Source organism: Oryza glaberrima, chromosome 9, assembly GCF_000147395.1.
Source record: "Oryza glaberrima chromosome 9, OglaRS2, whole genome shotgun sequence".
NCBI classification, from domain to species: Eukaryota; Viridiplantae; Streptophyta; class Magnoliopsida; order Poales; family Poaceae; genus Oryza; species Oryza glaberrima.
In genome coordinates this window covers 110,010-128,141 of record NC_068334.1, presented here as the reverse complement: position 1 = coordinate 128,141, position 18,132 = coordinate 110,010, and the positions used below count along the sequence as shown (strand labels likewise).

At 45.3% G+C, this 18,132-nt stretch overlaps 1 protein-coding gene across 1 annotated transcript; it reads left to right on the top strand.

Moving 5' to 3' along the window:
* The first annotated feature begins 7,856 nt into the window (after positions 1–7,856).
* Positions 7,857–9,047, top strand: LOC127785422 (uncharacterized). Its single transcript, XM_052312864.1, has one exon. It carries the CDS (start codon positions 7,981–7,983, stop codon positions 9,031–9,033), a length of 1,053 nt encoding a protein of 350 aa, XP_052168824.1. The 5' UTR covers positions 7,857–7,980; the 3' UTR covers positions 9,034–9,047.
* Positions 9,048–18,132: the final 9,085 nt, after the last annotated feature.

The following is an 18,132-nucleotide window of genomic DNA, read 5'->3' as shown; positions in this document are numbered from 1 at the left end:
TGCAAGGAAGTAGCAATGGCTAAACTTTCATATAAACAAAACCCAAGAAACTCTAAAGGGGTACCTAACTATTTATAAAGGTGTGAGGACGACCAAGTAGACTCTAGGGTCATGCTCCACCTGGTTGGGGCGCACCCCACATGGGCCGCACTTGGGCCGGGGTCCCAAACGAAGTTACAAGCCCAAATTCCCATGACAGGTGACGCATCACCTTGTTTTTGTGTTTGCGGCCAAACGAGATGGAGTCTGGTGATTGAAAGTGCATTAATCCCCCTAGTGGGTTTTGGTGATTAATGACAAATGTGGTTAAGGGACTAATGAGTTCATTGAGTGACTTTCAGGTGCATTAGTCCAAGGTGTGGAAGATGGATGCTTGGAGACCCCCAAAAAGTATAAAATCAAAGCGGACCGGAACTCGAGAAGTGCATAGGATAATTTATTTTTTGAAATCGAGTTTTTAGGAAAAATCGTACTATTAAGAGGGGTTCCAGGTGATGCTCTGAGATATATCAAGTGCTCTTAGTGTGAACCAAGTGTCAAGTTTCCCTAGGAGTCATTTTTGCAAATACTCCATCTGTCCAAAAATGCAAGTCCGGAACTTCCTGTCTTCTAGGTCCGGAAGTTCCAGTCTTGTGAAAAAGATTTTCCTAAGTGTAGTCCGGAAGTTCCGGTCTTCCAGGTCCGGAACTTCCTGTCTAGTTTCTAGTTCAAATTTGTGAGTAACGGCTAGATGATGTCACCTAGCCGTTATACATATACAACTCGTTTCCAGCTCGTTCCTAGGCCATTCCACTTTCACTTTTCAAACCTAGAGCTATTGCTAGCCTCTCCCAAGTGTTTCTTGCCTTCTCCACTCAATCTAGAGCCTAATTCTTGTGAGAAAGAGAGATTGAGAGGGAGAGAAGAAGATTTGGAGATGTGTGAAGACTAGGATCTTGGGTGAGCACTTGGAATATCTCGTGGGCTGTCATCTCGGTGCTTATTACTCTTGGAGATGATCTCCTAGACGGTTAGGTGTCGCCCGCGAGAATCCGTTGCATATTGTGGATGTCCCGGGTAAGTTTGTGAAGGATTTCCTCTCCTCCGAAAGGGAACGAGGTAAGTTAGTGAAGTTCTTGTGCTGAGATTCTAGAGGCTTTCCAAGTAGAGCAACCCACACTTGTGGTGGATTTCTAGAAGTAGGTTGAGTTGGATCTTGGTGGTCACTCAATTCTAGAAATTTGCCTAGGGGTGTTTGGGGTTGAAGGCTGTGGATTTCCTCTGGGGTTTTTGCACAAGTGAGGCAAGGGGTTAATCGAGACCCAGCTCTTTGGAGCTCCTCAATGGAGAGTAGGATCGGAAGATTCGAACTTCGGGAAAAAATCGCTCTTGTCTCTTTCTGTGATGTTTCTGTGAATGATTCTGTGATATATCTTCTGCTTAGAATACTTGTGCACCATCTTGTGAAGATTGGCTTAGTCTCCTGTTTCGAAATTTGAATTTCATCTCTGTTTTGTTACCCAGAAGTTCCTGTCTTAGAACACCGGAAGTTCCGGGCCTGGCAGGCCGGAAGTTCCGGAGTTCCTTACCAGGAAGTTCCGGGTCTGTTTAAATTTTACCGCTGCGATTTGTTTTTAAGATTTCAGGGACAGCCTATTCACCCCCCCTAGGCTTCATCAATGCGTTTAGTGATGAGGCCGGATCCGTTGGAAAGAGAACTCCGAGAGCTTTCCATCAAGTACTCATGGGCCGAAAACGGAGGTCGTATGCAGATTCGGTAGCCGTTTGAAGTTAGCAGTATAGCAGGTGGCCAAATCGGATTCCAGTACTTGAAGGACTTGAACTTGATATCTTGTTGTTCATCCATGATGTGAGCAACGGGTGTATCCGTAGTAGCCATGGTCACACCATCCTCCCCTTCTTCACGGAAAACCGTCCTCGGTTTTTCCATATGGTGCTCTTCGTGTAGTCCGTTTAGAACAACCTGTTTTTTTCCAATCAAAACAAGACAAACTCGAGATAATATGATTAGTAATAACATGTCTCTCTAGCTTGCATGTTTTATCCACATCTACAGGAGGTTCTTAATCAGAACATATGTAAACTCTATGCACCAGAAACACATCTCTATCATTATATTTGCCAAAGATATGAAATATAGCATTAGTTGGACATGGCAACACAGACGTAGCAAATAATTTCTCCTTCAAATTATCGAGCTCACAAAAATCATGAAACAGTACACAGCCCAAAGTATTTAAAGAAGATAGCAATACACGTTTCGTAACTTCATTAGCAATGTGAACATCATGGTTAAAATCGGCACACGAAGAAACACTAGAAACAACATGTTCATTCACTAGTTGTGGCATTGATATAAGTGAAGCATTATCATACAACTCTTCTTTATCACAAGGAATAGCAAGTAAATCAACTTGTGACAAAGGAATCTCAGCAGTTGGTTCCACTAATGGTTGCTCTACTATAGCATGAAAAGTGGACATGTGTAGCTCACCTTGAGTATACTCACCTTTATTTATCTCAGCACCATTTAATTTACCTTGCAAACTATCTTTAGTCATGGGTGCTTCATGCTGCTCCTCTTTCTTCTCAGTGACATCATTCTGTTCCTTTTGTTGAACGTTCTAAACTTCCTGCAAAACGTTAGTAACAGGAGACACAAAAGATTGCTCCTGGCATGTTTGCACACCATCATTGCATAAGGATATAGGAGATTCAAAAGCAGGAGATAAATCACATTGTTCATGCTTCCTCGCATTTGATATAATCTGACTATCAATGCTATGAGCAAGCATGAATAGGTGTCCAATATGATTATACGTCACATTAGCAAGCAAAACCTGAATTTCATAATTAAGCCCCTTGAAAAACCTGCGCATTGTGTTTTCATTGCACTCTTTTAGATCATTGTAGATGACACAAACTTTAAATTCATGGATGTACTCCCTAACAGTTTTGTCACCTTGATTCAGATGTTCGAATTTCTCACGAAGAGTACATTTGTAATAAGAACTCACAAAACGCTTTCTCATCATGTTTTTGCATTCATCCCAAGTTTCAGGTTTGTTACTAACATAAGTCAACCAAAATAATGCAGAAGAGGTAAACTTATTACTAGCAGCCTTAATCATTTGAGCATCAGAAAAATCATATTTGTCAAATTCATTGTCTACTGCTAGTTCCCAATCAATATATGCAACAAAATCATACTTACCATCATAGAATGGTAACTTAGATTCAACTTGCGCAAAATTATAGTCATGTACCTCGTATGCATAACGTGGAGAAGTTGTCATATCTTGTATACGGTGAAGAAGCCGATGTTCTCGTATTCCCTTGCGCAATCCTGCCATGGTTAGTAGCAAACAAGAAACACACAAGAATATGCACGCTCCTTTCAACTACTAGGTAGTGGCAGCTCAAATATCACACACACTCAAGCTTTTAACCAAGCTCTTACAAGTTCTTACCAAAGTAAGCGGAATGGTGACATGCACCGACTCAACCAAGCACCCAAATGGAGGTTGGATGTATCGATGCCTTGGCAAACACTTGCTGTATGGCTGCAATGAAATCTGTGGAGCTCTGGGTTGGCTTAAGTATGTAGCAAAGGAATAGCAAATGCTCAAATCAGAGAATGCAAAGTTGAATAATTGTTCAAAGTCAAGTACCGTGCTGGTCCTAGGCTAGAACGTACTAGAGACGCGAGCCTAGACACAAACGGTACCACCAGATAGCACTACAAACAACCCAAGCACAATTCTGATATATGAAAGCAATCTCAATGATAGCAAACTGATTTTCTCTCTCTTTCTTTCTTCTTCTTTTTTTAATTTTTTTTGCTTTATTTTTTCTCTTTTTTTTTTGGTGCGGCTTTTCTTTTGTCTTCTTTTTTTAGCACCTTTCTGCCTTTTCTTTTTCTTTCTTTACAAAGACAGCCTCAAGGGCCTGAAAAACTTCGGATAACAAACCGAAGTTAGAGGGAAACAAACCGACCCAATCTAATCTAATCCGCAAAACTTCCTCCAATAACCGATCTGTTATCCTTTCTTTCTCCTTCGTCGTGCAACAGATCTTCTTCCTTGTGCACAACAGAACAGCATGCACGGCACAACCTCGGGACCGAGATAACCACACGGCAGAAACCCTAGATGCAACTCAACAACACCAAAACCGACCGATAGAAACTTCTGAAACCTAGAAAAATGGAACCGTAGCAGCGAGCCGATTCTGTTTTCTTAGGTCCCGACGACAACAGAGACACGGTGGCGGCGACGACTGTGGTACAAAACGTGACCAGAACTCGAAACTCTAAACGAACTAGACGCTAAGACCAGCAACACGACGTGACAATGCAACAAAAATTCAACAAAGCAAAAACTGAATAGAACAATGTAATGGCACAAATGTGGCTAGGTAATGTATGAAATTTTTTTTGGCTATGTTCTGGTTATAAGTAAATGAAAACTCACCGAGCAACGAAAGCTCTGATACCACCTCTCCGTGGGTTCCTCTCAACACTCAAGGCTGTTGATTGGCCCGATCTTTCGGTGAGTTGTGATAACTACGATTTGGGAGAAACGTTGACGATCCGACTACAACCGTATGAGACGTTGTGTTGTGCCTTAGTGATCGATACACCTCTCCGTGGGTTGTTGATCTTGCCAGTGCAGATCAACCCTATTCCTGCAAGCAAATCGAAGAAACAAGCAAGAACAAGATAAAAGCAATCTGATATTGCAAATAGGAATTTAATACAAATGATAAGTTGGGGTTTCAAATATAAGCAGACGGATGGTCTAGCCGACACGCGCGCTGCAAGGAAGTAGCAATGGCTAAACTTTCATATAAACAAAACTCAAGAAACTCTAAGGGGTACCTAACTATTTATAAAGGTGTGAGGACGACCAAGTGGACTCTAGGGTCGTGCTCCACCTGGTTGGGGGCACACTCCACATGGGCCGCACTTGGGCCGGAGTCCCAAACGAAGTTACAAGCCCAAAGTCCCATGACAGGTGATACAGCACCTTGTTTTTGTGTTTGCGGCCAAACGAGATGGAGTCTGGTGATGAGGCCAGATCCGTTGGAATGAGGACTCCGAGAGCTTTCCATCAAGTACTCATGGGCCGAAAACGAAAGTCGTATGCAGATTCAGTAGCCGTTTGAAGTCAGCAGTATAGCAGGTGGCCGAATCGGATTCCAGCACTTGGAGGACTTGAACTTGATATCTTGTTGTTCATCCAAGTTGTGAGCAATGGGTGTATCCATGGCCATGGTCACATCAAGCTCATTAATTAATAACCAATCGCGATTGACCATCGTGAGCTATGATTAACCCCATTAATGAGCAATTGTTTCTAAGCATGGCTAAGCATCTATTATAAGCATATAGCTGAACCAAACCAATATATAAGGTTCAAGCTAATAAATTTATAACCCATCGGAAAATAAAGTCATATTCGGCAAAAACTAATTAGGAAAGGCTCACCACCCAATGACATTCGAAAATAATGCATAAGTTGAAATAAAACAACAGCTTTAAACGGGTTCAACATGCTCAAAGGGTTGTTTGGGATTTGTGTGACTTGTCTTGAGCTTCTTCAAAGACTTCTGAACCTTCCTCGACGTAAACGCTTTCCTCCGGAACGTAGGAAACTAAAGCAATTGAACAAAATCAACAAAACAATATATGTGGATATTTTTAACATGTAGATCTTGATTTTAGATGAATTTAGAAACTTGAACCACTCGAATCCGAGTTACAATGATTTAGTTATGAATTTTCTAAGTTTAATCAATTTTTCATCTAATACAGAAAACTATTACGGTTTAAAACAAAGATTTATGATGTCATGATGACATCATCGCTGGCATAGCTCGGTCCGCACGATCGCCGGTGACAGAGGGCTCTGCTTAGGTTTTGTGAGGACACCAACTCGAAGAGGATGACGAGGCGAACTCACCGGTACAAAGAACGACGACAGATGACGACGAACGACGGCCGGCGGCGAGGTGGGACGGCGGTGCGGCTCGGCTTGACGTCGACAGCGGTGCTCCGGCGAGTCTCAGCAGCGGCAAAGGGATGGACGGGGTGCGGTTGCGCACGGCGAAACCGACGGCGGCAACGGCGAGCGGCAACAACAACCATAGCGGCGGCGCTGGGCGGCTGGACTTGCGGCGGCGGCGCTATAGGCGACGGCATCGGCTAGAACTTGAGGAAAACGGAAGAGGGTGGCTAGGGGATGCTCTTTATAGGCATGGAAGGGGAAGATCAATCTCTAAACGAGAGGAATCGAGCCAGAAAATCCTAGGGTTTAGGTTGGGGTGATAACCTCAAAAACGAGTTTGATTCGGATAAACTACGAGGAATTGGGCTCCGATTCTTTGGGGAAAAGAAAGAGGGAGATAAGTGGAATATTTCCCCTCAACTAATCGGACTCGGGGACGACCGTACGCGGTGGATTAGGCGGGGAGGTGTGGCGGCTCGGGCTGGCTCGGCCGACCGGAGGCTGAAGAAGGCCTTGACATGTGGGGCCCACATGTCAGCGGCAGGGAGGAGAAAGTGGGCGTGCGGCTTGGCTGGGCTGGCTTGGTCCTCACAGCGCGCGCGAGGGAGAGAGTTGGGCAGGAAACGGCCCAACGGCTTAGGGGAGGATTTTTAAAACCTTTTCAATTAAAATACGTGAAATGATGTTTCATTTATTAAAAATACTTCCCTTGCTCAAATAATTCCCAGAAAATTCCAGAAAATAGATAAACAAGCAAAGTATTTAATGGAATTTTATCTAGCTCAGTTTTATGTTACAATTTCTCCTAGATTTTATTAATGTTTACCTTGTAGGCTTTTAAATTATTTGTAGAAATGCATTAAAGAATGAATTATTAAATTAAGCGATTTTCAGGGCGTGACAGACCAGCCCGCCAAAATCACGGATTGACGCGCTGAGCGCGCTCTAGTTCCCGCCAAATGCCCACTACACACAAAGACGTTCTGATGAGTAGTAAGTACATTACTACACACAAAGAAAGGTGCTCCACTCACCTGCAGGCGCCAGGCCGCTGGCGCCGACTCGGACGCCATAGTGATGGTGGACTCATCCAACGGCTCCACTCCCGGCCGTTGGAAAGATGAGAAAGATGAGGAAACTGGGTGGTTGGCCGAAATAAAGAAGGGTAGAAGGGGAAAATAACACATGTGGCTTTGTGGCCGAAAATAAAGGGTGGCTGTTGAAAAAGAAGATGTGGGCTGTAACTCTTTGAAAAGTAGCTTTTGAAAAGTAGTTGAGAGAAAGCCCAAACCTCATTTGGTTACATACAGGTGGCTTTTGAAAAAGCTTCTCCCTTGACAAGTGGATCCCACATGTCATGTACACAGGTATCTTCTCCATCCTCTTTGACACACACAGGATGACAGGGCGGACGCGCGAGGCGGTGGATTTGCGGCGGCGGCAAACGCGAGCGGCGGGGCGAGGAGGAGCGGCGGTGATGATGAAGTGAGCACTGAGCAGGAGGAGACGCTGACGCGGGCGGCAGCGGCGGATGTGGACGGGCGTGGCGGCGGTGGCGGATGCGCGGTGACGGCAGACGCGGGCGGCGGGGCGAGGAGGAGCGACGCCCGGTGGAAGATAAAAAAAGAAGACGCGAACTGTTTTTTTTTAATAGCAGAGGTGGGTAATTTTTTTTCTTAAAGCTGGTGAAGGCAGGGTAAAGGTGCTTTTGATTTGTGTCAGACCTATCTTAAAAAAAAATGGAAAGTAAGACTATAGTATTAGTAGTGGGCATTTTGGCGGGAACGCTCAGCGCGCCAATCCCACCTTACTACTGTCCAGGTGTCTCCACAGCCATTAAAACAAAACAAAAAAAAGCAACAAAAATAAGTTCATTTCGGGGGAGAGAGCTCCGAGTCCGAGTCGCTTGGAATTCTCTTGTTCCTCCAGTCCAGAACCTGGCCACCCACCGATCAAGCCGCCGGCGATCGAGATGGCTCCCACCATTCCACCCGCCGCCGAGGTGGAGGAGGAGGAAGGGCCGGCGAGAGAGAAGAGTAGGCGCAGAGAGAAGTGGCCCTTGTCCGACCAGGTCAAAATCCTCACCGCCCTCGCCGCTCATCGTGAAGCTGGCGAGGAGCTACCGTCGGGGCGCGCGCTCTTCGATGAAGTGAAGCAGCAGCTGAGCCGGGAGAGGTTCGCCGCGAGGGACCTTGACAAGAAGGTGTCCCACCTCAGGGACAGGTACCTCGACCACATCTACAAGCCACCGCCCGCTCGCCGCCGTCCACACCAACACCACACCACGCTCTTCGACCTCTCCCGCAAGGTCTGGCCCCAGTTCCAGCACCCCCCACAAGCTGTGCACATCTCCTCCCATGGCGCCGACTCGCCCTCGGGCCCCATCGTCATCTCATCCGACGAAAGCTCCGGCCACATCGTCATCTCATCCAAGGCTGCAGCCGCCATGGCTCCCACCGGTGCCTTGGCCTCTCCAACTCCAACCATCGTCATCATCTCCTCCTCATCCTCCTGGACCTCCTCCTCTTCTTCCTCCACCAGTACAGGTTCAGTCTCAGTCGGCGGTGATGAGGAAGCCACCAGCAGGCTGAGGAGGGGGCCCTACCGCTGCTGGGCGGTGGACGACGAGATCAAGATCATCGACACCATCGCCGCGCTCCGAAGGGACAACATGGGCAACATGCCGGACGCCGCCGTGCTCCTCCGGGCTCTCCAGGCCGCCGACCCACCGCTCCTCCGCCGCGGCCTCGACGCCGCCACCCTCTCCCAGAAGGTGTACAGCCTCAAGATCAAGTTCAGATCCGCTGCCATGACTGCTGCCACCAACGCCGGCAAGAAGCGCCTGCGCAACAAACGCAACAAGGCTCTCTATCACCACTCCAAGAAGGCGTGGCCGGAGGAGCTACGCCAGGCCAAGGCTACCGCCGCCAATAACATCCAAGTCCGCCGTCTCCGTACATCCTACGGCGGCACCAGGGTTGGCTTCTCATCTCTCTCATCCATCTCACCACATCAATCAAGCTAGCCTGCCTGCTTGCCTGCCTTTTCTGTTTATATATGCAGGTCTGTCCATTTATAATCTCATCTCACAATAGGTATATTTATATATGCTAGCTAGTTTCTGATCCCAAAGTTAAGTAGTAGTATATATGTACTGTGATGTCCAAATGTCTCTAAATAGTTATAAATGGCTAGGTACTACTTAGATCTATCTACCACTAATCGTAATTATCGTCTTGTTTTTATCACCTCTTTAATAGAAAGCCAACTGTATTAGTACATATGTTTGGATTATGGAGTACTGGAGTGGTATATATAAATGCCTGTTTATTAGTTTTTTTACTGTGTGTAATTTATTGTACTCTAGCTACCTAACTACTACTTTCTTTGTTCTTGTGCCAATGGCAAGTTTAATTTACTCCCTTATCTCAGCATTGCAACTTGGAAGTTGTGTGTTACTAGTATTTACACGCTAGAAATAACAATCTTAATTTGAACAAAAATTATAAGTGCAATGGAATTCCCCATATCTTCCAAAAGCATTGAGCCCTTATATCTGCAATTTCCTTCACTTCCAAGTATAGTGAACTAAGTTACATATCTTCTCTTGAATCCTATGACAAAATTTAGCATATTGTTCTTGATTGATCATCTGTTTTGCCATTTGGTGTCACCTCGATCTCTTGGTCATATTGGAGTCTGAAATAGCTATTATGAGCTACCTGAGTTCAATTCCGTTGCTTGTAATTTCATGAATTTTTCAGGTCCTATAGCCTGGTTGATGACATATTTGCCCTGAGTTTTTGTGTTGCAATGCTCAAAATTTCAAATTGCTTGTAAGGTCAGGTTCGTTTTGTCAGTAGTGCTTGGGGCCGAATTAGTATTTTACTGGTCAGGGGAGTTGTCTGTTAAGTTAGTAGATCGATTCTGTACTCCTCCTCCTCTTTTCTTCTTCTTTTTGTTTTTTTTTTGACTTAAATCGATTGTGTACATTTGAACTAGTGTACATAAGTAAAGGGCTTAAAACTTTTAGTAACATCAGGGGTTTCAAAAACTTTCGGGTTTTTTTAGAGTTTGAGAATGTGGGGCTGGTTCAAAAGAAATTGCTAGCTAGACTAAGCAACCCACGTTTTGCATGTTTTTGTTCTCTTATTTCATCAGGTTTTTTGCTGAAGTTTTGAGCTGATAGTGCAGGTGATATAATCCTGGAAGTATATATCAGTTCATTTTTTTTATTACTGTACTATGTTATTGTGCTCGTTATCGATAAACTTGCTCTAAGTCCGGGAGATTAATTTGTAGTGTAAGGCTCCATTATTATCAAAAACAATGGTTCCAAGAATGGAGCGTCCAGGCAGAACTATCCATGACAATTTTCACTGAAGTTGTTTGTTGCAAAAATTCCAAGTACCTTGATAGTATATTGCTTGGTAGGAATCGAATTTCACACTGCCGTCCCTGAACTGAAGTTTTATCTTACAACGTTACTGAAACAACTCTGTTTAATTGAATTGTTGCACATTATATTACGTCCATATGATCCTTGGGGTCAAATAGATTATTTGCTCATGTTTTTCTAGAATACTAGTAATCGTGCACGTGCCTTGCACGTTATGACCAATATGAAGAAAATGCAAGCAGGAAAGTATGTTTATCTTTTGAAGTGTATGGATCATAATAGTGAGATATGTTTATCTGGAACATGGTCTTTAGATTTTTTTTAAAAGAACACATAACCCTACAATGGTTAATCAGATATATGTTGACATTTATGTGAGTTTCAGATTTGTTGAATCCGTTGTCAGAAGGAGACAACTAACCATACAGTTGCAAGAAAATATTGCCTGAATAGCAACACATACTAACAGATCATACAATTGAAATTAAAGCAGCATGCAACAATTCAGTCATTTCAGAAGGAAATCATCTCTGAAATAATAAGCATAGACAAGTACAACTGCTAGTAAAAAGAGCACTACATATTATGGTCCAAAAAACCATATTTTGTACGGTAGCCAGGATCCACAAGATCCAACATTGTAGCTATCTAAAAATTGCTTCCGACAGTAATGAACAGTTAACACTCCATTCCAATAAAGTTTCTTATTCTGCTCTTCCCTACGGAGGTTAATTTAGAGTCAAGTGACTGTATATGCTGTGTTGATGCATCTCCAATCAGTCCACCAAGGAGTGAGTTTGTATCTGTGTAAAAATTAAAGAAAGAGAGAAAGGTCAATAGATCTATTAGAGCACTGACTACAATTCAATAAGGGGAGACCAATTTATCACCTTGCAGGCACAATTTACCATTTATTTTTCTTCAGATCAAGAGACAACATGCAATCCTGCACATTTTAAAGCAACAAATTCTCTGCACTTGAGCTTCTCATCTACTCAATCCTAATACACAAAGCAATAAATTTGCTGATTGGGATATCCATGGAGCTGTTAGTGATATGCCCTAGAGGCAATCATAGAGATGATTGTATCACATACTATGTTTACATATTTATCCGACATTGTTCCTTGAAATAGATAACTCCGTATTGGTTAATGAATATGTGATTCTTTCATGAGACTCTTTATGTTGTTTGTTACTATTTCTAAAGGATCCCTTATCAAATATCATATGTGGAACAAATATGTTTATATGATCAACACATGTATTAATTGATGATCATATCTCATGGATCATGGTATAGAGATACCAAATTAATAATGTGGACACATGTTGGTGAACATGTTGTTGGATAGACCTAACATGAGACACTACAAGAGCCATATGTGTTGTGTCATCAGTGATCTCATTTAGTGTTGGTGTTGAATCCTTAGACCTGAGATTATCATGGTTCTCAACATGTGTAGCAGCTTACTTAGGGACTGCTAAACGCTACTCCGTAAATGGGTAGCTATAAAAGTAGTTTTCGGGTATGCTATGAAAATGTAGTGGGCTATGAATAATCAAGATGGGATTTGCCCCTCCTATGGAGAGATATCTCTGGGCCCCTCGGATTTGCCCCTCCTATGGAGAGATATCTCTGGGCCCCTCGATGTTGTAGATTATGGAAGTGCATGGCCATGCCAAAGGTGATTGAGGAGTCAATCACAAGTTATATAATCTATCAACAGGTTCGAGTGAATGATTGAGCTATTAGAGGATGGCACATATCTAGCCTTGAGCTTAATCGATATCATGATGTAAAGGGGTTCATACAAGTATACACTAGAGGTTCAGTCGATATGATCTTTATGTATGCCCAGTGGGTCAATACGTTCTGCTAGGTGCCCCTGTTGACGCGTGGACCGAAAAGGAGTTTTCAGGTTACAGCCGAGTATATATGAACCTACAGGGTCGCACGCTTAATGGGCCGAAATAAGGGGATTGGATAGAGATCCAATTTGAGCTTAATTCGGATAGGGACACGAATAGGAGTCCTACGGGCCTTGGAGGCCCGATTGATGGATCCTATATATTCGTGAGGAGCGTGACCGGCGGAGGCATTGCATCATGTTAGAAACCCTAGCCGTCACTTCCCTCCTCGAGCAAAACCCTAGCCGCGCGCGGGTGCTAGCACATCTGCGCGTGGCGTTCCGTCCCTATACGTGTGGATACCGGTAGAGGTGCCGCTTGTTTGCGGTGCTAATCGGCGTACGGCGAGAAGAACGCACGAGGAGGAGAAGGTCGAGCCGGTGCGATTGACTACTTCCTCTACATCGACGTGCGCTACTTCGCGAGAGTTCCTTCGACTTCTCAGTGTCTTCTTCCGCTGCGCAGCGCGTCGAGTGGTAACGATCTATGATCTAATACTTGCATGGTTCCTGGTTTACGTGATAGAAAATTTTGATTTATGCTATCATAGCCTACGCGTATCCCAACAGGAGCACCTAGCAAACCACAAAGATAACTCAGGAGGCAAAGTTAGATGCACTCATCTTATGAGGCAATGGCTTAGAATAAATAGAGAAAACATATAAATTAGTTAAATATTGCAATCTTTTATGGTTCACGGTAGTATCATAAATTTTGGTGGCAATAAGTCTAAATATACATGTGAAATTCAGATCACACCAAATTAATATAGAGTAAAAAAAATATGTTTGTGAGATATAACACAAGAACGAAGATAAAATTGTTGCAGGAAGAAAGCTAAAACTTTGACGTGCTATCTAGGCTTAGGCTAGTCAGGAAGAGCAAACAGGAACACATATGGTATGAAAGTAAATATTTCAAAGACAAACAAATGATCATAAGCTTCAAAAAGTAGGCTTGTGTATTCACCTAAACTATTCAAGAATTGAATCATATACATGTGTAGAGTAATTGAGTGAATAGTGATGCTCGTAGCAGAGTCAACATATAACTCAGCTAATATATGCACAGTACTATGTAATTTAGATCCTTCGCAGCCAATTGTTCAGTGGATACTTGTTGAAACAAAGAGAGGAGATCAATCCAAAAATCAGTTCCTCTTCCGGTTGCCAAGCGGAAAACAATGGAAAAAAAAACTCTAAATAAATTCTCACAATGGAAAAAAAATTCTAAATAAATTCTCAGGAAAGAATAACCAAAGAGCAGTGATTGCAGCTATTGACATCCGAAACATACGTTAATTTTCTCCAGTGGTTGAATTAACAAAGTTACAGAATGAGAATACACGGAAGAGGGGGGACAGAGATCCTGCAATGATTTTATCTTGAATTATTGGCCGACTTGAATTATTTATGTCAGATCTAAAGAAGAATTGGTGTGTTTCCTTATATAAAAAGACATGGAAATCAAATATAAAGGGAGTAAGGGACACACTATCATTCATCCTGTTGGGATACGCGTAGGCTACGATAGCATAAATCAAAATTTTCTATCGCATAAACCAGGAACCATGCAAGTATTAGATCATAAATCGTTACCACTCGACGCGCTGCACAACGGAAGAAGACGCTGAGAAGTCGAAGGAACTCTCGTGAAGTAGCACGTGTCGATGTAGAGGAAGTAGTCAATCGCACCGGCTCGACCTTCTCCTCCTCGTGCATTCTCCTCGCCGTACTCCCACGCCGATCAGCACCGCAAACCAGCGGCGCCTCTACCGGTACACACGTACAGAGACGGAATGCCACGCGCAGATGTGCTAGCACCCGTGCGCGGCTACGGTTTTGCTCAAGGAGGGAAGTGACGGCTAGGGTTTCTCACGTGATGCAATCCCTCCGCCGGTCACACCCCTCACGAATATATAGGATCCATCACTCGGGCCTCCAAGGTCTGTAAGACTCCTATTCGGATCCCTATCCGAATTAAGTTCATATTGGATCTCCATCCAATCCCCTTATTCCGGCCCATTAAGCGTGCGACTCTGTAGGTTCATATATACTCGGCTGTAACCCGAAAACTCCTTTTCGGTCCACGCGTCAACTGCGGCCCCTAGCAGAACGTATTGACCCACCGGGCATACATAAAGATCATATCGTATGAACCTCTAGTGTATACTTGTATGAACCCCTTTGCCTCACGATATCGATTAAGCTCAAGGCTAGATATGTGCCATCCTCTAATAGCTCAATCATTCACATGAACCTGTTGATAGATTATAAAACTTGTGATTGACTCCTCAATCACCTTTGGCATGGCCATGCACTTCCATAATCTACAACATCGAGGGGCCCAGAGATACCTCTCCATAGGAGGGGCAAATCCCATCTTGATTATTCATATCCCACTACATGTTTCATAGCATATCCGAAAACTACTTTTATAACTACCCAATTACGGAGTAGCGTTTAGTAGTCCCTAAGTAAGCTACTACACATGTTAGGAACCATGATAATCTCAGGTCTAAGGATTCAACACCAACACTAAATGAGATCACTGATGACACAACACATATGGCTCTTGTAGTGTCTCATGTTGGGTCTATCCAACAACATGTTCACCAACATGTGTCCACATTATTAATTTGATATCTCTATACCATGATCCATGAGACATGATCATCAATTAATACATGTGCTGATCATATAAACATATTTGTTCCACATATGATATTTGATCATGGATTCTTTAGAAATAGCAACACACAACATAAAGAGTCTCATGAAAGAATCACATATTCATTAACCAATAATGAGTTTATCTATTTCAAGGAACAAAGTCGGATAAATATGGTAAACATAGTGTGTGATACAATCATCTCTATGATTGCCTCTAGGGCATATCACTAACACATCCAACCTTGCAAAACAATACAGAGTAGTTACTAACAAACGCTAATCAATAGATTGATGGGGAAGTGCCATGTGTAGCAAAACATACATCACAGAGGTTTTTAATGAAGTGAAATTACCTGCGATGGGCTTTCAATTCCGTTTCTCCTTCCATGTCCGAGTGAGAGAGAGCCACACAGCCCATCATCAGCACTTTGCATACCGGGCGGAGGGGATGCATGCCCCATCGCTTGCAGTGATTTGATCGGATGAGACACCGCTGCTATGGCCTACGGTGATTCTAGCTGGATTTTTCACATTTTGGTCCTTTTAAAAAACATATTTCGCAAATAGATCCCTGGAAAAAGTTATCCCAGAAATAGTCCTTTTTGGGCGCCAGAGTGGCTGGCGCCGTCGTCCAATGGGACGGCGCCAGCCTCTTTGGCGCCATCCTCCTGCCACTGTGGCACACGCGAGCCGACGTGGCAGGAGGAGGGCGCCAACATGCATGGCTGGCACCACCCCCCTCCACCCCACCCTGTCACACCATGAAGTTCTTTTCCCAAGTCTAAATTGAATTTTTAATTGGCCTCAAGAAAATATCGGTGTAAAAGCAAGAGAGAAACCCTAAATAAATTAATGCGAATAATAATCAGAATTGGCATGTGGAATTTTTCTTGAGTTCTATATGTCGAAATGTGCTAACAAGATTTTTAGTGGAATTTTCAGAGCTCTAGAAATAATTTTAACCAATTAAAATCGAGCACAAGCAATATTTAATCCCAGGAAATTCATTTCCTTCTTTTTCTTTTCTTTTCCCTCCTTGTTCTTTTTCAAATGGGCCGCCGGCCCATTCTCTTCCTCTCCCCCTCCCCGCTGGGCCGCCGAAGGCAACGGCCCAGCCGAGCCGGCTGTCTCCCTCCTCCCTTCGGGTCACCAATAGGTGGGGCCCACCTGTCGGCTGTCGGGCCCGTCGCCCACTTCCAGCCAGCGCTGCCGCATCCCACAACCGCCGCCCCGCTCGCTCCCACGTCTCCCGGGCCACGTTGTCCACGTTGCCGCCCGCGCCCGCCTTCCCCGCGCCCACTCCCTCTCTCTTCCGCCCGCGCCAGCGCTCGAGACGGCCGGGATTCAATTTTTGAATCCCGCCTCTCTCTCCTCCCCACCTCTCTCCACTCCGCCGGCGAAATCGCGGCCACCCCGGCCACGATCGACCCTCGTGAGCCTATATAAAGCACCCCCGTTTCCCCCTCTCTTTTTCGTTTTGCAATCGCCCGCTCCCGTGCACTCCACCGCCCTAGCGCCGTCGCCCTCCTTTCCACCGCCACCGCCACCGCTCCGGCCACCGCTAGCCGTCTTTAGCCGCTGCGCCGAGTCACGCCGTCGCGTTCGCCGTCGTGCGGGCCACCCCGTCCACCCCCCTCTAGTCGGATTCCGCCGCCGGAACCCACTCCGCACTGTGCGCCAGTGAGTTCGGCCATGCCGCCACCTTCGGCCGGCGTTCCCGCCCTCGGTGATCTTTCACTTCCCCTCTAACTTCTCCCATTTTGTTTCTTAGGTTGTCCCGGACCCCGTCCGCCGCTTGTCGACTTCCCTCCGTCGAGTCTCGCCGCTGTTCACCGTCGTCTCCCTCCACGCCAGTCGGACCTCTTCGGTGAGGACACCCCCTCCTTCTTGCCCCTCTCTTTTCCTCCGGTAGCGCCGCCGCCTAGTCGTCGCATCGCGCCGCCGCCACTCACCGTCTGCCGCCGCCGCCCCGCGGTAGCGCCGCCGTACGCCATGGCCGTCGGGCCGGCTTGAGCCGCCCGTGCGCTCCCCGCCGCCGTCCGATCAACCCTCAGGTAGATCAGGGCCGTCGGTTTGGCTGCCCGCGTGCCTGTCACGTGGCCGCCACGTGTGCGCCACGTCGGCGCTACGTCAGCGCCACGTGGTGCGCCGCTCCCTCCCCGGTCTGTGGACCCGGTCCACCGCGGACCGCCACCCGAGTCACTGCCATGTGGGGCCCGCATGTCGGCGTCGCCCCTCTCTCTCCCTGGGATTTTATTTATTGCGCAATAAATCAATTAAGGATTTTTCTGTTTATAGTAAAAACACAGTGAATCTTCTAAAATTCATAGAAAATTCATCCGAGCTCCGTTTAAGCCCATTCAAGTCTCAGTAAATCAAGAAAAATGCATAGAATCCATTAAAAATGGTTTTGTTCTCTGTTTCAGTAGTCTTATGGCCTGTTTGTATTGTTTTCTTTGTATGTCGCTTAGATTCCGGCTCTCCCGACGCTCCGGTGTACTTTGAAATAGTCGCCGAGGTTCCTCCAGCAGCAGAGCAAGGCAAGTCATGCTTGTCACTTTAACATGTTGATCCTATATTGCAAATGCTCTACCGTTTTCCCTTAAATACTGCATTGTTTTATAATGTTACTATGGAATGTATACCTACTATACAGCCATGCTATTTTTGTACCAAACTGCTTTGTTAGCTTGGGATATAACATGACTAGATATTGGACTAGGGATTGCTTAGCCATACTTAGTTCAACTAGCACACAATGGGGGAATCACATTAATGCATAGACTTCAGGTTCTAGTGTTGGTGTTGGATTAAAGCCTCCGTCCTGGTGTTAGTCAATTAAAATGCATTAAATGGTGGGCTGTGGGTGCATGGTTTTGATAGTCGCGCCCATGGCACTTAAGGACCGGTTCGCGGGATGCCCTGGAAGAACTTATCGTACTTACCACAAGCCAGCGTGGGCAACGGCTGGGCTTGTAGTGTAGCTTTCCTCTAGTTGACGCATCCAGGCAAGGGTGGGTGTGATGGAGCCGGGCGGGCCCTGCGACGGCCTCTGTCGCTTCCGGATTCACCTAGGTACGAGAGGGGACTGCCCGTTGCCCGCTGGGGACGGGGGTGAAACCTGAGGTGTGGTGTGCTTGGC